The 21,360-nt window shown below is 43.5% G+C and overlaps 1 protein-coding gene across 12 annotated transcripts in view; it reads right to left on the bottom strand.

The window, feature by feature from the left end:
• Nucleotides 1–21,360, bottom strand: part of NAAA (N-acylethanolamine acid amidase) — a 65,444-nt gene that overhangs the window by 31,526 nt on the left and 12,558 nt on the right. The window contains exons 6-11 of one of the 12 annotated variants that reach the window (XM_082390239.1): nucleotides 17,906–18,078; nucleotides 17,687–17,749; nucleotides 16,870–16,936; nucleotides 15,528–15,556; nucleotides 11,502–11,610; nucleotides 8,609–8,906 (exon numbers count right to left, since the gene is read on the bottom strand). In XM_082390239.1, coding sequence (XP_082246365.1) covers nucleotides 11,535–11,610; nucleotides 15,528–15,556; nucleotides 16,870–16,936; nucleotides 17,687–17,749; nucleotides 17,906–18,078 — 408 coding nt within the window. In that variant the 3' untranslated portion in view covers nucleotides 8,609–8,906; nucleotides 11,502–11,534. Of the gene's footprint in view, nucleotides 1–8,608; nucleotides 8,907–10,799; nucleotides 10,875–11,500; nucleotides 11,611–15,527; nucleotides 15,557–16,869; nucleotides 16,937–17,082; nucleotides 17,157–17,686; nucleotides 17,800–17,905; nucleotides 18,079–21,360 lie in introns of those variants that run through there. The other 11 variants (XM_082390240.1, XM_082390241.1, XM_082390236.1 and 8 more) reach the window with 11 other exon arrangements.

Raw genomic sequence — 21,360 nt, 5'->3', positions numbered from 1 at the left:
GCTCCGCAACAAGAAAAGCCACTGCAATGAAAAGCCCACACACTGCAACAAAGAGTAGCCCCACCTCGCCGCAACTAGAGAAAGCCCGTGCGCAGCAACGAAGACCCAATGCAGCCAAAAATAAATAAATAAATAAATTTTAAAAAAAAGAAAAAGAGGAGCAGTACAATATCAAAGGAAAAAAAAAAGGGGGGGCCGGGGCAACAAGCCAAAAGGAGAGAACACTAACAAAATATAAAGAATAAAATAAAATTAGAAAAATAAAAGATTTATTAGGAAAAATAAAAACATAAAAGTGTCAACAACAATGAATCAACAAGGTAAAACAGAACCCCAATCTAAAAGAGGAAAAAAGAAAAGAAAAAAAAAAAAGCCTTGGCTATGGGGGTGGAACTTAGGCAGGGCTGGGGTTTAGGCAGGGCTAGGGTGGGGCGGGGCCTAGGCGGGTTTGGGGGGTGACGTTCAAGCATGGGGGTGCCAGGGGCCTCTGCTTAGGACCTGTGTGGAAGGGGAGAGGCAGCACACGGAAAGGAGGGCCTCTGGAGTGTGGAGTTCTGGAGTTTGGAGGTAGGGTCCTGGGTGAGGGTGTGTGGGTGGGGTTTAGGCCCAGCGCATTGGAGGGGGTCTCAGAGGGGGTCTCCGAGTGTAGAGCAAAGGCCCTGGTGGTGTAGAGGTGGGGCTTGGGCTCTGCACAGCAGGAGGGAGGCTCCGAGGGCAGAGGGTTAGGACCCGGAGCCCAACAGGCTACCCGGTGCCTAAGTAGACAGGGAACGCACTGGCCCTGTTCCCTTCCATTCCTTCGTGCTCCTCCCCCACAGTCTCCCCCAGGTTCTCCTCTGTCACTGCTGAACCCCTAACCGTGGGTGGGTCCCACTGGGTGTAGGAACTCCTCCCCTCCCACAGCCGCCCCTCAGGGGTGCTGGTCCTGGAGGTCTGGGCTTTACTTTTGCTCCCCCTTCCCCTCTCCCACTCCCTCAGGACCCATGCTGCTGGAGGGGGCCTAGGTGGGCAGAGGATCAGGCCCAGTATCTCAACAGGTTCCTGGGGGTCCACGTAAGCAGGGGAAACCTGGCCACACTCCCCTTTGATCCTCTGCCCTCCCAATGGTTCCCCAATTTCCCCCTTCGGGTGTGGGATCTCTTCCCCTCCCCCAGCCGCCCCTCAGGGGCGCTAGTCCTGTCCCGCCTACACTTCTCCTCGCCCCTCACTCCCCCCATGCCCCACGTCCTACTCAGTCCCTGGGGGTTCCTCCCGTCCCCTTAGGTGTCCGTGGTTCCCCACCAGTGCCTCGTAGGTGCCCTAGTTGTGAGGAGACACGAATTCCGCGTCCTCCTAGTACGTCATCTTGACCCTCATGCTCATTTTTAACTAGATGGACCAGCCTAACCAAAGATCGTCTAGAACTTCAGTGGCCATTGTGGGGAACTTTTGACCTCCCCAAACCTGTTTTTCTCAGAACTAAAATAGAAGACCATGGCTCTAAAGCACAACAAAGTGAATGGGATGCCTATTTTAAATGGTACCTCAAGGCTTCCAAGTGCCATCAGGACTCTAAAGCTGCCTCCTTACAGAATACTACTTATGATTGAGGCAAATAAAAAATTAAAAGAATGTAAAAAAGCATCAGAGGCCTCTTCTCCCCTTTCACTTCCTGCGCTAACTTCTCCTTTCCCTACTGTGCCTGTTCTTTCCTCTTTGTACCCTCCTCTTTTCCATTTCAACCCTATCATTGAACTTCCCTTGTTCTCTGAACCTCTCCCTACTTCCTCCTCATCTCAACCCATTAAAATCTGCACCTTTAAAAATCAAACCCTCCTAGGATCCTAATGCTAAGCTCCTAATTTCCTATGTTCCCTGAACTAAGACTGAACTACAAACCATAGTCAAAGGTTTTCCTAAAGTTACTGAAGGTCCTCATAAATTCACCGAGGAATTTAATATAATTGTCCAGACTTTTCAACCTGGTTCCTCAGACTTAATATCAACTAGTCCACATGCTTTTTGGCAAAGGTGGAACCCAACATTGGATGAAAACTGCTAATTGGTCACATCTCGAAAAATCTCTAGAATAACAAATGGGAGATTAACCCCCTGCCCTATTTTGTGATCAGGCTCAGGCAATTGCTAAGGGACTCCACTTAGCAATCCCTAGAGCTTTCCTGAAAGCTGTTGATTGGAACAAAATTCAGGCCTGCATTTAAAAACCCAATGAGGTCCCATTTGTTTGTTTTTATTTTCATTACCCTAGGAGGTGGGTCAAAAAAGATCTTGCTGCAATTTATGTCAAACAGTGTTCTGCCTATGTTTTCCTCTAAGAGTTTTATAGTGTCCGGCCTTATATTCAGGTCTTTAATCCATTTTGAGTTTATTTTTGTGTATGGTGTTAGGGAGTGTTCTAATTTCATTCTTTTACATGAAGCTGTCCAGTTTTCCCAGCACCACTTATTGAAGAGGCTGTCTTTTCTCCATTGTATATTCTTGCCTCCTTTGTCATAGATTAGGTGACCATAGGTGCGTGGGTTTATCTCTAAATGTCCATCAAGAGAGGAATGGAGGGACTTCCCTGGTGGCGCAGTGGTTAAGGATCCACTTGCCAAGGCAGGGGACATGGGTTCAATCCCTGGTCCAGGAAGATCCCACATGCCACGGAGCAGCTAAACCCATGTGCCACAACTACTGAGCATGCACTCTAGAGCCCGAAAGCCACAACTACTGAGCCCGCACACTACAACTACTGAAGCCTGCACACCTAGAGCCTGTGCTCCACAACAAGAGAAGCCACCACAATGAGAAGGCCACGCACCACGACGAAGAGTAGCCCCCACTCACCACAACTAGAGAAAGCCCACACACAGCAATGAAGACCCAACACAGCTAAAAATATAAATTAAAAAAAAAAAAAACAGAGGAAAGGATAAAGGAGATGTGGTACATATATACAATGGAATATTACTCAGCCAGCCATAAAAAGGAACAAAATTGGGTCATTTGTAGAGACGTGGATGGATTTAGAGATTGTTATACAGAGTGAAGAAAGTCAGAAAGAGAAAAACAAATATTGTATATTAATGCGTATGTGTGGAATCTAGAAAAATGGTATAGATGATCCTATTTGCAAAGCAGAAATAGAGACACAGACGTAGAGAACAAATGTATGGATACCAAGGGGAAAAAGCGGGAGGGGTGGGAGGAATTGGGAGATTGGGATTGACAAATATACACAATTGATACTATGCATAAAATAGATAACTAATGAGAACATACTGTATAGCACAGGGAACTCTACTTAACGCACTGTGCTGACCTGAATGGGAAGGAAGTCCAAAAGGGAGGGGATATATGTATATGTATGGCTGATTCATTTTGCTGTACAGTAGAAACTAACACAACATTTTAAAGAAACTATACTCCACAATTATACTTCAATAAAGATGTTTCAAAAAAAAAAAAAGTCATATAAAACTGAAAAAAAAAAAAAAACTCAAAAAAAAAAAAAAACTATACTCCAATAAAAATTAAAAAAAAAAAAAATGAACCCATGCATGACTATTATAGTCGACTCCAGATTATTTTTAAGGAAAATTCTAGTCTCCCCATGGATGTCAAATCCACATGGGTGGCCTTTAACTCTATGTTCATTAATGAGCTAAACTGAGACCTCTCTCTTTTGGCAAAGAGAATTAGAATAAGATGGGAAACTATGTTCGTAATGGACTTGGTTAATTTAGCAAACCGGCTAACCCACACCCACACAAAGTACTAGGTATAAAATAAGCTACAAGGATATATTGTACAACATGGGGAATATAGCCAGTATTTTATAATAACTATAAATGGCGTATAACCTTTAAAAATGGTGAATCACTATGTTATACACCTAAAACGTATACAACGTTGTAAATCAACTATAACTTAATTAAAAAATAAAATAAAGTGATGGCCAAAAAAAAACACCCAAATTGTTCCCTCAAAGCCTTTCCCCAGAATTAATCAATACCCTACAAATAAAGAGTGCTTACAGGGAATCAGACCAATCACAGAGGATTATAAAGCCCAGGCGTTTATAATCCCTTGTATCAGTCCCTGCAATACCCTTATTTCACCTACCAGGAAACCCAATGGCCGCGGATAGATTTGTCCAAGACCTCCATACTGTAAACAATATTGTTATCCCTCTTCACCTTGTTGTTCCCAACCCTCACACCTTATCAGCTCCCATCCCTACTGAAAGTAAGCTTTTCACTGTGATTGCTTTGTGTAGTGCCTTCTTTAGCATTCCTGTGGATAAGGCCCATCAATATCTCTTTGCCTTTAATTGGGAAGGACAACAATACATCTGAACAGTAATGCCCCAGGGTTTAACTAAAAGTCCTTCTTATTTCTCACAAACCCTAAGAGCTTATTTAGATGATGTAAAATTTCCTAGGGGTTCTAAACTATTACAACATGTAGATGATTTGCTTCTCTGTTCCCCTTCCCAGGCCTCCTCACGGGAAGACAGCATCCATCTGCTAAAGCTTTTAGCCTCAAAGAGACATAGGGTCTCTAAGGAGAAGCTACAGTTTGTTCGAACTCAAGTTTGCTTTTCAGGACATCTGATTTCAGAACAAGGACTACACATAGATCCAGAAAGGCTCCATGGCATCCTGAATTTCCTAAAGCCCAAAACTAAATGCCAATTACGAGGCTTTCTTGGGTTAGCTGGCTATTATCCTAACAGGGTTTCAAATTTTTCTCTCATGGTTCAGCCCCTATATATATCTTGTTGAAAAACACTAAGCCTGATCCTATTATTTGGGAAGATCAGGATGATCTAGGTTTTAAAATCCTGAAGGAAAGCTTAATGAATCTCTCTGCCCTTGGACACTAATTATCAACTCCCCTTTTTCCTCTAAGTCTATGAAAAGGTAGGAAATGCCTTCAGGGTGCTTATTTAGAAACATGGAGACCACCATCACCAATAGGGTATCACAGTCAGCAGCTAGACCCTGTGGCACAAGGATACCCCCTTGCCTCTGAGCCATTCCTGCCACTGCCCTTTTAGTAAAGGCCAACCAAGAAATACTCATGGGTTCCTCTCTGACCATCTTTGTTCCTCATGCTATTGAAAGCCCTTCTGAATTCCAACCATATCCAACATCTTTCAGCAAGACGTCTTACTCCCTATGAAATGCTCCTGTGGACTGCACCCCATATCACTCTTGCTCACTGTAATATCCCTAACCTTGCCACCCTTCTTCCCTCCTCTATGGACGAAACTCCTCATGACTAACTCTGACAGACCATCTCTTGACTCCCTATTACGACTTGCAAGAAACCCCTTTAACAAATGTTGATTCTTCATGGTTTACTGATGGTTCTTATTTAAAAGATGAAAACGGTGAATATTGTGCTGGATATGCAATTGCAACTTCTTCTGAAGTTATCAAGGCAGCACCTTTGCCTTTGGCTACCTCAGCACAACGGGCTGAATCATACGCTCTTACTCAAGCCTATATGCTCTTACTCAAGCCTATAGTTCAGCCATGGGCAAAACTGCAAATATTCATACAAACAGTAGAAACACTTTCGGAGTAGCTCATAACTTTGGAATGTTATGGAAGCAGAGAGATTTCCTTACGTCTAATGGGGATAAAACTTAAAATGGCCCATATATTCAAGATTTATTAGATGCCATACTTCTACCAGCCACTCTGGCTATTATTAAAGTTCTGGGCATTCTAAACTTGACTCCCTGGAAGCTAAAGAGAACCACCTCACTGATATCTCCACTAAAAATGCTGCTCTCACAGGAACCAACAACCAAACCTCTGTCATGCTCCAAAAAGATGTTCCCCCAAATGATAATCTAGACAAGTTGACTAGAGATACCCAACAACTGGCCACAGAAAAGGAAAAACAATATTGGAAATCTAATTACTATTGGTTTGATAAAAAGAAAGAGCTCTGGTTTGGGCCAAATGATGATCCAGTCCTGCCAGAGACTCTAAAATTCCCATTACTGACTACAGTTGACCCTTGAACAACACAGGATTGAACAGCAAGGGTCCACTTATATGTGGATTTTTTCCAATAAATACATACTACAGTACTACATGATCTGCAGTTGGCTGATGCAGAATCTCGGATACGGAGGGCCAACTGTAAAGTTATAAGCAGATGTTCAGCTGTGCAGGGGGATCAGTGCCCTTACCCCTGTATTGTTCGAGAGTCAACTGTACTGTATATGCATTGAATCACTGATCTACTGATAAAATGATAAACTTTATGAATCAATACTGGTGGGAAAATATTAATAAAGCCACTAAAAGCACTTTATTTGCCACACGCATCCAAAATACAATGCTGGGGAACCTATCCACACCACCCCACAACTTTAAATTACCCAATAGACCATTTGAGGTTTGGCAACGGATTTCCTACAGCTTCCCCCATCTCATGGATATAAATATCTTTTGGCAATGGTTGTATATTTTCTCACTGAACTGAAGCTTTCCCTCGTAGATGGGCCACTGCCTCTCCTGTGGCTAAAATTCTATTAGAAAAGATTATCCCGGGCTTCCCTGGTAGTGCAGTGGTTAAGAATCCGCCTGTTGACGCAGGGGACACAGTTCAAGCCCTGGTCTGGGAAGATCCCACATGCCGCAGAGCAACTAAGCCCGTGCACCACAACTACTGAGCCTGCGCTCTAGAGCCCGCGAGCCACAACTACTGAGCCCAAGTGCCACAACTACTGAAGCCCACGTGCCTGGAGCCCGTGCTCCAAAACAGGAGAAGCCACCGCAATGAGAAACCCACACACCGCAACGAAGAGTAGCCCCCGCTCACTGCAACCAGAGAAAAGCCTGCGCACAGCAACAAAGACCCAACACAGCCAAAAATTTTTAAAAATTAAAAAAAAAAGTCATTAAAAAAAAAAATTATCCCTACCCAGCGAACCCCACCTCGAACTTCATGGTGACTGGGGAATTCACTTCACCAGCCAGGTGCTTGGACAAGTCTGTGCTGTCTGGCCAGTTCTACAACACTTTCCCTGTGCTTACCAGCCAAAATCCCCAGGGCCAGTCGAACACATGAATGGCACCATTAAGAGTCTATCGGCAAAATTTGTAGAGACTCTTCAAACACCCTGGCCAAAGTCACTGCCATTGGTCCTTCTAAATCTTAGGTTTATCTACCCTTTTTGCAACCCATAAACTCTCACACTTTGAGATAATCACAGGATTCTCAACGCCACTAGCTCCTGCTTCTTTTGATCTACAGCTAATAAAAGAGTATATAGTTGAATATTTTAAAGACTTAATTGTTTCTGCTGAAAATAACCATGATTCAGTAGAACAATCTTTTCACAGCATGCTCGTGGGAGACAAAGGTCTTCAGCATCATCCCTTACAACCTACAGATTTTGTCTCCTGTAGGAGACATCTTCAAAGACATCCCTCCAACCTTGCTGGAAGGGCCCTTACCAACTGTCGTTAACCAGTCCGCGTACTGCCAAGATCCAGGAAACAGACTCTCAGATCATGTATCACATCTAAAGAAAGCACCAAACCCTGACTGGACCTGTGTACCAACTGATGACCTAAAAGTAAAGGTTTCAAGGAAGTGAAACAGATGACAGCGAAAGGAGACAGCTTTCCCAAGATGACCAGACCAGGCCTGTATACCTTTTCCCCACTGTTTCTTACCTTATTTCCCCCCTTTCTTTCTTGGAAAGACAATGCTCTTACCTGCACTTCTGACTCTGTTTGCAACAGAGGGAAACATCTGATGGTTGGGTTTGCCACCAGAAACTCAAATCTGTACACAACAGCAGTAACTCTCTAGTCCATCCTGTGACCAGTTTTTCATTTGTCCCTAATGCCACTGCTAATTGCACTCCATTTCCCCTCAGTGTTAACTCCAGAGTGAAACTTCTGTCAACAGCCCTCCCGACGCCGTTTCATCCTGAACACCCCCACTGACTGTAGCAATGATGGTACCACTCCCGATAAACTTAAAATTATGCTACTACAACCACCCCACTCACGCCCTTACTTTCATGATCTTTGTCCCCAAAACACCTTAAATCCAATTACCCTGTGCCATCACGTTAGAGAATGGACTTTTTGGCTTGGAGGAATCCTCTCAAAACATCACTGACCCCTGGTTGACTAACGCCAATAGCTCCATTCCCACAAATTCACCAATAAACAATGCCACTTCAGCTGGTCCTTTGTGCTCATCCGGTTTCATCTTCATTTGTGAAGGATGGCATCATCCCCGGGCTTATAAATGTCTGGATAGTTGGCGAATGGGAGGACAATTCTCGTTAGGATATCTAGTTGTTCCACTATCCATTCATAACCGATCTGAAACCAATCTCTGGGCCAACCCCTTAAGCCTACTTCAAAGAACCTAATGTTAACTGCCCAACAGGGTCCATGACTCTGGGTCTGTCTCCTTGGCAGATCTTTCCTCCTTTCTTGGTTTGGAGCACACATCAATGAGCACATGATTAGAAAACTATCCATTACCCTAGGTTATACAGCTGACTCCACCCCTAAAGCCATAGCTGCCCAACAACAGGCTTAGATTCTGTCAACTTTAGTAATAGAAGAGCCAGTTATTTCACTAGCAAAAGCAAGTTTATTTGGGAATAGCCATAGGAATTACAATTCAGGATATGCAAACTATGGCAGACCATAGGCAAATCCAGAAAACAGGAAAGAGGAGTTTGCTTTCATAGGGAAAAGAGGGAGTTGGGACGGACTGTAATAATGAAAGAGTTCACTGGAGGAGGCTAGAAGTCCAAAGTATGGAGGCTTCTCATTGGTTGGGCAGCTACAGTCTGATTGGCTGGGCTGTCATCAGACGGAGAGTTTTCTTCTTCCTGCTGGATAGTAGAGTAGGCAACACCTTCCTGTCTGAGATATAGGCGCATATCTCTTCCTGTTTGGAGTAATCGATAATGCACTGGTCGGGGGACTCCCCCTACAGGTCTGTCTCCGCTCCAATTTTAGCTGAGGTTTCTTTAATTAATTCCACAATTCCTTAGCTAAGGTGGTATTAGACAGTCAAATTGCCCTTAGCTAACTCCTAGCAGAACAAGGTAGTATATGCTGGCAGCAAGAACAACTTGTTGCACATGGATAATTTCCTCTGGGGAAGGAGAAACTCAATTACATAAAATCAGGGAACAAGTACACACAATTTTCACCTGATTCCCCATGGTCCTTCAATCTTTAGGACAATTATACAAACTGGATTTGTCATATTACTTTTAATTTTTTGACTTGTATAATCATTTTAAAACTTTGTAACTGTTGCCTGTCAAACATCTGCAGGAATGATGCACCAAACAGTATTATGTCAGCTCAGTGCTTTGAGATGATCTCCAAGGCTTAGAACCTTGTTAAGACATAATTTAAGAATGGGAGATGCCTAAGAGCTCTTCCTTCTACCTTCCTTGTTGCTCAAACGTGGCCCTACGGTTTCCAAATGTTACTTATTTACTTTAGTCATAATTCTTTTCTTTTTTTAATTTTTTAAAAAATTTATTATTTTTGGCTGTGTTGGGTCTTCGTTGCTGCACGCGGGCTTTCTGTAGTTGCAGCGAGCATGGGCTACTCTTCGTTGCCAGCTTCTCATTGCGGTGGCTTCTCTTGTCATGAAGCATGGGCTCTAGGTGTGCGGGCTTCAGTAGTTGTGGCACGCGGGTTCAGTAGTTGTGGCTCGTGGGCTCTAGAGTGCAGGCTCAGTAGTTGTAGTGCAGGGGTTTAGTTGCTCCGTGGCATGTGGGATCTTCCTGGACCAGGGCTCAAACCCATGTCCCTTGCATTGGCAGGTGGATTCTTAACCACTGCACCACCAGGGAAGCCCTTTAGTCATAATTCTGTTCTCCATCACTGTTTTAATATTGGAGCTCCACTGCAGGGGACTGTAATTTTGTAGCACAGCACAAATGCTACTTGCTCTTTCCCCCCAACATAACTCCCAGGAAAGGTCCTTCCCAGCAATGAGGGACACAGACAAAAATATTTCAACCAAAAGAAAAAAAACCAACCTGATGCTGCATCAGTTATGCTTTCAGAGAAAGATCTTGATCAAAAGGGAGAAATGTGAAAATGGATAAAGCATACTTGATTTTAAATGGAGTGGGAAAGCCATGAAAGGAGAGTTCTTACCCTTGGTTTCAACTTACACAGCCAGCAGGAAGAAAGATTTTTGCATTTCTCAGTAACAGCAAACTGACCATCACTTGCAACCAATGTGAAACTGCAACAACCCTGAACTCTTGTTCTCCTCTAATGAACTTTTGTTCAAAACAACACTCCCTGGTTTCCTCCCAGATTCCAATAAAAGCTAACCTTCCCTTTGTTCCTCAGATTTGCCTACGGTTCGCCACGGTTTGCTTGTCCCGAATTGTAATTCCTCTGCTATTCCCTCTGCTAAACTCATCTTTGCTTGATAATAATTGCTGTTAATTTTATTTAAGTTTGGCAGACTCTTCCAGAAGCACTTCATAATGAACAAAGAGGTTTTGCCCGCTCATTTCTTTATAAACTGAGGTATGACAAAATAGCTATAAGTAATGGTGAGAAGCTAGGAATAAAGCCCGAGGATGTGGCTCGCCCTCTGAGACCGATTATCTTTGAGTTGTTAAAGCCAGAACAGAAGAAGCTGAGAGATGGTCAAGGCAAACCCTGAAGGAAGGTGAATGAGGACAGCTATTACCCACTTTACCACAACACGCTCCAAACTGATTCTCCTGCCCCCACTTCACAAGGTTGAAAAGCTTAATGAGGAAAGAGCCTGTATTGGTCATAAAATATAATCTTTTCACTTTATTTTTTAAAGTGCAGCTCTTCAAAAATTTCATTTAAAAAGATCATCTGTAAGGAAAAAAAAATGCGCTTAATTTAAACACTGATTTTAAACATCCCCATAAGTGAATGAACAAAACATCAGGCTCGGTTTATAAACTCCAGGAGATCCCTGCAATAGGAAAAGGTGTCCTGTCAATAGGTGGCTGCCGAGATGGTTTGATTTTAGGGAGAGCAGAAAGGACTCCTGCTTTTTTCCTCATGTCTTTCCTCTCACCTATGGCCTCACTGATGCCTGAAATAAATTTTGAGTGTCCTTGGTCCTTCAGTGTCTGTCTGATCCTGCAAAGGAGCTGGGCCTGCCTCACTGTGACTTTGGAGACACATAAGTCTTACCAGGCATTTGTCCCTCTGCGTAAGTGAAGAGGTAACGCTTTGCCCTGAAAGCAGGTTTTAATCAGGGGCAAAGGGCACTGAGCACCAGAAGACTAGCTTTCATACGAACAATTCAAAATAAACACTTAAGAGTGACATTAACATGACACAAATGACAATCATACACTCAATGCCTGTCAGAAAATATTATGTATGTATAAATGTTAAGGATGCTGCTATCTTCTAGGAGAAATACCAGCCTACGTCCTCCTTCCCCCATCCCTAATCGCTGCCCTCCCCCCAAAAAAAACTTTAGCAAACCTTCATAGCATAGGTGAATTCACTCTTCTGCTTTTAACTCGGGTTTCTGATCCTAGTCATGTACTTGTCTGGGCTGGCAGCACTCATTACCGTAGTATAAACTGTGTAGCTGAAAATGAGAGGAATTTTAACATATACATCATTTTCTCTAATATTCCAAAGAGGGGAAAAAAAATCCCAAGCTCGGCTTCCCTGCTGGCGCAGTGGTTAAGAATCCACCTGCCAAGGCAGGGGACACGGGTTCGAGCCCTGGTCTGGGAAGATCCCACACGCCGCAGAGCAACTAAGCCTGTGTGCCACAACTACTGAGCCTGCGCTCTAGAGCCCGCGAGCCACAACTACTGAAGCCCACGTGCCACAACTACTGAGCCCATGCGCCTAGAGCCGGTGCTCCACAACAAGAGAAGCCACCACAATGAGAAGCCTGCACACCACAACGAAGAGTAGCCCCCACTCACCACAACTAGAGAAAGCCCACGCACAGCAACGAAGACCCAACGCAGCCAAAAATAAATAAATAAAATAAATTAAAAAAAAAAAAGAGCCCTCTTTAAAAGTCATGAGGGACACAAAATAATTAAAAAAAAAAAAAACAACAAAAAAACCCAAATTCTTTTCCTCATACTTGGGACCCAGGACAAGAATACAAATAGAGACCCACATATGTCAGGCTATTTAAAAGCTATAATTCAAGCAACCACACAAAGTGTTCTTTCCTATTTTGACAACACTGTGGAAGGCCAAGTTCAAAGTTCTCAGACTCCCCAGAGTTCCACACTGTGGCAATGAGGGAGAGCTGGCCTTGGCCTGCAGCTCTGCTCTGCCTACCCCACAAATGGCACATATGTGGACACTCATCTAGGCTTCATGCACCACCCCCAGCAAACAGCCATCCCTTGGCCACCACCAGGCACAGGACGTCCACGACGGCTGCACACCGCCATCAGGAGAACACCACCCAGGGAAGTGGACCACACAGGCCCTGGAAATGGCTTGGGTGCTGTTCAGGATGAGAATTCCAGGGTTCTGCGTACTTGGGCCAGACTCTGAGTGGATTCCTTATATCATGGGAGAGTCAGAGGAAGGCCAGAGTGGGGCCCCGAAAGCTCAGGGATCAAGACAGGGGGTCCACTGGCCCAGATCTAAGGATGAAAAGTACAATGTCACTTACTCAACATTCTGCAGAGCAAGAGACCCAAATAACTTGTGCACATGCACATACGCATGCACATACACACTGAGGCTCCTACCCTTCACTCCCTTCAACTACCTTTTGCCCCAGACACCAGCTGGGATGCCTGCTCAAAGCATTGGGAGTGGGGCGGTTTAGGAACAGGCACTGGCACCCCACAGCTGAATCAAACACTGGGCTGAAGACAGCACTATGAGAACATGCAAAGTTTGTCCAAGGGGAACGAAGGTTCCCTGAACAGGACCTCAGCTGCTTATTTACTTTAGTCATAATTATTTTTTTTTAATTTTTAAAAAAATTTATTTTTGGCTGCGTTGGGTCTTCATTGCTGCGTGCGGGCTTTCTCTAGTTGCGGCGAGCGTGGGCTACTCTTCGTTGCCAGCTTCTCGTTGTGGTGGCTTCTTTTACTGTGAAGCATGGGCTCTAGGTGTGCGGGCTTCAGTAGTTGTGGCACGCAGGTTCAGTAGTTGTGGCTCATGGGCTCTAGAGTGCAGGCTCAGTAGTTGTGGTGCAGGGGTTTAGTTGCTCCGTGGCATGTGGGATCTTCCCGGACCAGGGCTCAAACCCGTGTCCCTTGCATTGGCAGGCGGATTCTTAACCACTGCACCACCAGGGAAGCCCTTTAGTCATAATTCTGTTCTCCATCACTGTTTTAGTATTGGAGCTCCACTGCAGGGGGCTGTAATTTTGTAGCACAGCACAAGGGGGCAGCATAGAGCTCCTTGCTTCTGTTCAGACATTTCTGAATATTAACCTCACACACTGAACAGACGTAGCTGATGGTAATCATTACATGTAAAAGGCCTGAGAGTCAGGGATCTGTGTTATTTTTGGTTCACTGGTGATAATCATTTAAATGTAGATCCTCTTGGGTTTTCAATTATACAATAAAGAAAAATGCTTCTTGGTAAACTGTTTATAACTTCTGACAATTCTATTTCAACAAAACATTTGCCATTTAAACGTTCATAGCCTTTAACTCAGTAATCCTACTTCTGGGAATTCAGCTAAGGAAAATAATACAAAAACAGGGGGGAAATGTACAAATATATTTATTTCAGAGTTTTAATAGAGGAAAAACTAACAACTGGAGAATGTTTAATTCAATTATACTACATTCAATTGGTTATGATGCAGCTATTTAAAATTATAATGGCTGCTCACAGCACAGAAAATGCTTTATTAAAATAAATATAAAAACTATTTGATTATACTATTAATCTTTAAACAAAATATTTATCATTTATATAACTATTTAAAAAACTATAAGAACAAAAAAATAGGTTAACTAATTTTTAAATGACTATTAAAAAGGCAAAATTGTGCCCATCTGGAAAGGGTAATGGTGAGTTGGAGCTAACTCCTACAGGCTGGTGAGAGTCAATGGCTAAATATGCAGGAAGTTTATGAGCCAACTGTAAGCTTGAAATAGGCCAGGGTGAGTATTTACACCAAGGAAATCAATAAATGCTACAAATCAGGAGTCTTTTGTTTGTTTTTGCTCTCTCTTCCCTCAAAGAACTAGTTCACTAGCATAGGGCTGGGTATCATTTGTGACCCAACTAGCTCATTTGTTAGAGTGGGAAAATACTGATTTGCTTTTCTGTAGAAGATTGTTTTGGCTGTTAGAATATCGTTTATGGAATTAATTTTTTAGCAATAATCGTTTTACCTGGACATACTTAAAGAAGAAAATTTCAAAGAGATATATTCCTATTACAGTGCAAAGTGAACAGAGTAACACCAGTTTTGAAAATGTCATTGTACCTAAGGAATCTTAGAGCACCCAAATATACAAAAGTTAATCTAGAGGCCGTCAGGAAAACTACTGTTTTATATTTGTGTGAAAGAGGATCATTTCAAAGAAAAAAATCAATTGGGTATTTGAAACTAAAAATCCCTTTACAAGTTTTATCCATATTAGGCTATTTATCGAAGAATATCATTTTTGATATTCTTGCCTTGAAGAAGTAAGGATGAAGAGAAAGTAGGAAATGCTGGGTTTTGGAATTTATGGAGGTAAAAGAAGGAGATAAGACTCTGTGATGACTTGCGTCCTCTTCTATTTTAGGCCCTACCTCACTGAGCTGGTCTTGGGCACAGAGAAGGCAATCAGGCAACACCTTGAGGGGTATGCGGCCACGAAGTGCGGGCTCTTGGCCTATTCAGCCGTGCTGTGATGGCGACGGCGGACCTTCAGAGCTTCCTGTACAAGTTTGGTGGGGTCTGCGTCTCAAGTTTAACTCACAGCTTCCTGTGGCAGTGGCAGCCCGGCCCAGCGGTTCACGTCAAAAAAAAGGAGGTGGGTAAAATCCCAGGCTGTAGACCCGAGAAGCCATTGCTCACAGAATGCTACTATCAAGGGCACAGGCTACAAGAGAAACATTAACTCAGGCACGGAATCAGCTGTGAAATGAGCACAGGGGTAGCAGAAACTCCCCGGGAAGATAAAGGAAAGCCAAAGGTATCTAAAGCTTAGTACTAACAGTGAAGTTAAGGAGCTCGCAAGCAGCGAAGGTGGTCCCCAGCTAGCAGACAGATTTAGGATAAGCATGTCATGCCCTCCTCCTTCCAGATCACTCTATCCTCCTCACCTTTGTTTTTCCCCATGGACTCCTCACCTGACTTTTGCTACATTGGTTTATCTGTCCCTCCCTGCCAGTAGAATGCTGGTCCCAGCAGAGCAAAGAGTCCGTTTTGTCACGGCTGGATCCACAGCACCTAGAAAACCTGCTCTGTGGGAGCCCTCAGATCCCTGCCGAGCCAAAGAGCGCAGGAGAGAGTCTACTGTGCCAGGGTGATGTATGAACAGACGTGCTTAACATGTCACTTACTTGTTATAAACCGGAAACACTGACAAAACCTGCATAGGAGAAATCATATTCAAAATGATTAGAAATTCGAAAAGATTCATGCACCCCAATGTTCACAGCAGCACTATTCACAACAGCCAAGATACGGAAGCAACCTAAGTGTCCATCAACAGATGAATGGATAAAGAAGATGTGGTACATATATACAATGGAATATTATTCAGCCACAAAAAAGAATGAAATTTTGCCATTTACACAACATGGATGGACTTGGAGGGCAATATGCTTAGTGAAGTAAGTCAGACAGAGAAAGACAAATGCTGTATGCTATCACTTATATGTGGAATCTAAAAAACAATACAAATGAATGTATATAGCAAACAGAAACAGACTCACAGATATAGAGAACAAACTAGTGGGAGAGAAGGAGGAGGGGAGGGGCAAATTAGGGGTATGGGATTAAGAGATACAAACTACCATGTACAGGGACTTCCCTGGTGGCGCAGTGGTTAAGAATCTGCCTGCCAATGCGGGGGACACGGGTTCGAGACCTGGTCCGGGAAGATCCCACATGCCACGGAGCAACTAAGCCCATGTGCCACAACTACTAAGCCTGCGCTCTAGAGCCCGCGAGCCACAACTACTGAAGTCCATGTGCCCTAGAGCCCGTGCTCTGCAACAAGAGAAGCCACTGCAATGAGAAGCCTGCACACCACAACGAAGAGTAGCCCCCGCTCGCCGCAAACAGAGAAAGCCCGTGCACAGCAACAAAGACCCAACACAGCCAAAAAAAACCAAAAACAAAACTACTATGTATAAAATTAGCTACAAATATATTATATGGTACAACACAGGAAATACAGCCAATATCTTATAATAATTATAAATGGAATATAACCTTTAAAAATTGTAAATCACTATGTTGTACACCTGAAATTTATGTAACATTGTACATCAATTATACCTCAGTAAAATAATAATAATAAATAAAAGACTATTAAAAGGTAGGAGAAATAGGCGCATAATATCAATAGGAATAAAATAACCACTGAACACTTTGGTGTCTCTTGGGGTGACAGAGTTAGACTTTTGGAACCTTTCTCTTTTTTTTTCTTTTAAACAAATGAACACGTTATAACTATGCTTTTTTTTTTTTTTTTAACATGCAGAAAAACTCAGGTGAAGATGATACTTTAACCTAAATGGTTACAAGTTCAGAAAATGTTTTTCTTTTAAATGTTTTCAACCAGGTAAAACTTCTACTTTAATATTGCTTGATTTCAGAAGAATTTTTTTTTTAAATCACTATTGAGAAAGACACCAAACATCCTGGGTAAAAGCTGGACATTGTGACACAAGTTACCTGAAAGAGCGTCTCCAGGCTGAGGTTTGCCTGGCCCGTGGCATTAAGAGCTTTGATGGCAGGTGTTCTGTAAGGACAATGGTCAAAGGTCACTTGGCACTTCAGGAAACTCTGAATCCCACAAGCTCTCATTTTGGGAGGTTCAATGCAAGGTCTAGCCTCATTATCTCCCTTTCCCCCAAACAGATTCTGGCCCCCATGCATGTTTGCTACCTTGTCTCAAACCACCATGGTGGAATTAATTCAACCCCGTCTGCTCAAGGAAGCCAGGATGATGAAAATGTTTTCTGTGAATTGAACAGTTGCCACCAAACACACGGGTCAGTAAAGCCAAGGAAAAATATATAACTACTTGCCTTTTGGGGACGCACTAACTTATAATTATAGAATTTTCAAAATTAGAAGGGAAATTAAAGCCCCCAAACAGTTCATTTATTTAAGTGCAGGGAAATGTTTTCCTTCCCAAAAAGTCTTACATAGAAAACTATGAACCTTGTTCCATCCTTTCCTTTTACAGATGGGTGAACAGAGGCCCAAGAGGCCACCCAGTGAATCATCAGCAGAGCTACGGGTGGAATCTAGAACTCCTGACCCTGAGGCCAGAACCAACCTTGTCTTCCCAACACCCAGCCATCTGCCAAGAAACTCCTTGCCATGCTCTCCACCACATACCACACTCTCCCATCCTGGCCAAGGGCTAAGGTACATTTTCTGGAAGGGGACAGCACCTATAATCCTCTCCAGTTCCCGTAGCAAGAGGGGCACATTCTCCTGACCACAAGAAAACACTGCAAACCAGAAAGTGTTTAGAGACTACCTTCGGTCATCTCTCTTAGGCACTGGCTTCCAATGGTCATAATTTGTCTCAACTCGGAACCACCTGCAACACAGCATATCATCTTGTCTTAGCCAAGGTCATTTGGGACACAGCTAAAGAAAAAGTATAGAAAAATAAAAAATACCTCTAGTTTCACCAATTAAAGAAAAAAAAAAAGATTACTGATACAAAATGACCAGAGCCTTTAATTCTACTCACGCTCCATTTAAAGGATCTAGAGGCCATATGTCTGCTGGGCCATCTCTGTTCCTTGTGATGACCACTCCCTCCCGGGGGGATGTGCCACCAACAATGTAATAAACATCAGCAATAAGGGGAGTCTTGGCCAATTTGTAAACAGCTGCTTCAAAGTTTTCTGATTCACTCAGGGTCTGAACAAAAAAAACAAAACCTGCATTAGCATCATCATACGCGGCAGTTATCCACACCAACTGATGGACAGATGGTCCAAAGCACATTCTCCTGCTATATTAAGCCATGGCTATAATCTTGAACTGCTCTGACCTCATTCTCTTGTCATCAGGGCTCCTGAGATGGAAGAAGCCTCGATGGAAAGCCAACAGCAGCAGGGTTTTTCTCACAAAAGAGGAGAACTTTGACAAGTTCTCTTTGGTGAGAGACCCGGCTCACCAAACACAGGCTGCATGATTTCGAGGCAGATCTCCCCATGTTTCTTCATGCATTTGTTCTTTTAGCAGATATTTCCTGAATACCTGCTATGTGCTAAGCACTGTGCTGGTGTGGGAACAGAGCCGTGAATACGATGGACCCCGTCCTTGCTCTCCCCAAACTTCCAAAGATGAAAGTAAAGTCAACAGGCAATAGTGACACAACGTAATGAGTGTCAACACAGGAGAAGGAGAGGCTGTGGACGTCACAGCAGGGGACCCATCCTTACCCAGGCCATTGAGAAGGCCCCTCAGGGAGGTGTCGCATGAGCTGAGGTCAGAGAGACAAACAGAAGTCAGACCAGAGAAAACGGTGGTTGTGGGGCTGGGAGTGGGCGTGGGGAAGAGAGTTGTAGCTCAATGGAACAGACTGGCAAAGGGCTGGAGATGAAAGACAGCGTGCTGCATTAGAACATCGAGCTGAACTGGGCTTCATCAACACTTGCATAGGTCTGCAGCATGGACGGTTAAGGGGGTCACTTTCCAAATATTCAGCTTCCACGTGTGCTCCTTCCTCAAGCTCATCTGCTCGAGAACGTCCTGGGTAGAGGGCCAGCCCCTCCCACCTATACCTTCACCAACACTCTTCCACCACTTTTGGAAAGTACAACCATCCTGCTCACCCGTCCTGAATAGTGCCAAAGCACAGTGTCAAGGGCGGGGAGAGGGTCAAACAAAAGAACGATCCAAAACATTGGTGTCTGCAACGGTGCCATCGTCCAACACCATAAACCATTAACCACGGCAAGCTCTGTGGACTGTTCCCTGACTTATAGATATCGCCGTTAGGGTGGGGTAGTTAGACTTGAGCTGGTTTGTTCTAAACTCAGCAAAATTATAAGTGAGGCAATAGGAGTGATGGAATAGTTTTTGGATTATGTCACCTATAGCACCCCCCAACTACTATCTAAGAATTCATCGCCTCTAACAGAATTCTATGAGAACAATGCAAAAGAACATCAGTAAGAAATACTGAAGGCAGTGGTGCCTGATTTCATTCACCAAGTGGCACATTCAGGGGGAGACAGGTACCTTATCTATCTCAGGGAATGGAGGAAATGGGCAGTGACTGCTAATGAGTACAGGGTTTCCCTTTAGGGAAATGAAGAAGTTCTAAAACTGATTGTAGTGATGGCTGCACAACTCTGTAAGTACACTAAAAACCAGTGAGTTGTATACTTTAGATAGATGAATTGTATGGCATGTGCCTTGTATGGCATTACCTCAGTTAAATATATGTCTACCTTATGACCCAACAATTCCACTCTTAAGTACTTCATAACCAACTGAAATGGATATATGTTTACAAAAAGACTTGTACAAGAATTTCTACAGCAGCCTTATTCACAATAGCCCCAAATTGGAAACAACCCAATGCCTATCAACAATAAAATGGATAAACTGTGGTATACTCATACAATTGAATCTTCTTCAATAAAAAAAAAGGAATGAGCTAGTAATACAAACAAGGATGAATCTGAAAAACATTATGCTGAGTGAAAGAAAAAGAGTCCATATACTATGATTTCATGTATATGAATTCTAGAACAGGCAGAACTTCCTATAGTGATAGAAGTCAGAGTGGTGACTCGGGGGAGGTTGGGTGTCGGAGGAGGTTAGAAATTGACTGGAAAGGAGCACTAGGGAAATTTCCAGGGACATTTGGAAATGTCGGCCAACTAAACATGGTCACTTGCCATCGGCCTCTACAAGGATTAGGTCACTAGCCACTGCAGTCGCTGACCTTCAACACATCCTGAAAGGAGTTCAGGGTGGAGATCAGGAATGAGGCACTCTGTGCTCTGGGAAAAACTGGCAGAACAGGTCTTCAGATAGTTAGATATTTTCAGGAGAAGGTTTTATCAGCCCAATTCTTTCATCTCCTCATACCTAGAAAAGCACTAAAATCATTAATGGCGACATCTGCTCCTCATGACTAGCAGTGAGCCTCAGCCAAAATGTGTGCCTGACTACACTCACCCTCTTCACTAAAATCATATATAACACTGACCTCTCTCTCCCCCTACCTCTCTGAAGCAGTTTCTCAGAGCTATGTAAAATGCTGTCTCCCAGGCTATAGTCCTCATCTTGCCCCAAATAAAACTTAACTCACAGCTCTCATATGGTGCATTTTTTTTTTTCAGTTGATACATTCTATATCTTGTTTTGTTGGTGGTTACACGGATGGATAAATGAGTGTGTAAAATTGTCAAAACACACTGAACTAAACCCTTAATATCTGTGCATTTCATTGTAGGTAAATTATATCTAAAATTTTTTTTAAATCACTGGTGTTTAGATTCCCCTGGATAGACTGATTGATTGATTGATTGATTTGTGTGGCTGCACCAGATCTTAGTTGTGGCACGTGGGATCTTTAGTTGTGGCATGTGGGATCTAGTTCCCTGACCAGGGATTGAAGCTGGACCCCCTGCACTGGGAGTGCAGAGTCTCAACCACTGGACCACCAGGGAAGTCCCTCCCCTGGATAGATTTTAAATTACAGTTTTATTTTTAAATGTCAACATGTACAATACACTGGATTTCTGCAGCTTTTTAATCTTATGATGAAATACTTTAGAAGTCATCTTTAAAAATATGTGAAGGATGCATAGTTTGTCAACATCTTTAGGGAATAGTTAAGTAAAATGTTTAGGAGAGGGCTTCCCTGGTGGCACAGTGGTTGAGAATCTGCCTGCCAATGCAGGGGGCACGGGTTCGAGCCCTGGTCCGGGAAGATCCCACATGCCGCAGAGCAACTAAGCCCGTGTACCACAACTACTGAGCCTGTGCTCTAGAGCCCACGAGCCACAACTACTGAGCCCGTGTGCTGCAACTACTGAGGCCCGTGCGCCTAGAGCCCGTGCTCCACAACAAGAAAAGCCACCACAATGAGAAGCCCATGCACCGCAACGAAGACTATCCCCCGCTCGTCGCAACTAGAGAAAGCCCGTACACAGCAATGAGGACCCAACACAGCCAAAG

This window comes from Balaenoptera borealis, assembly GCF_965194805.1.
Source record: "Balaenoptera borealis genome assembly, chromosome: 4".
In the NCBI taxonomy this organism is placed as follows: domain Eukaryota; kingdom Metazoa; phylum Chordata; class Mammalia; order Artiodactyla; family Balaenopteridae; genus Balaenoptera; species Balaenoptera borealis.
Note: the sequence above shows the minus strand (reverse complement) of the source record. Positions and strands in the feature narration are given on the sequence as shown.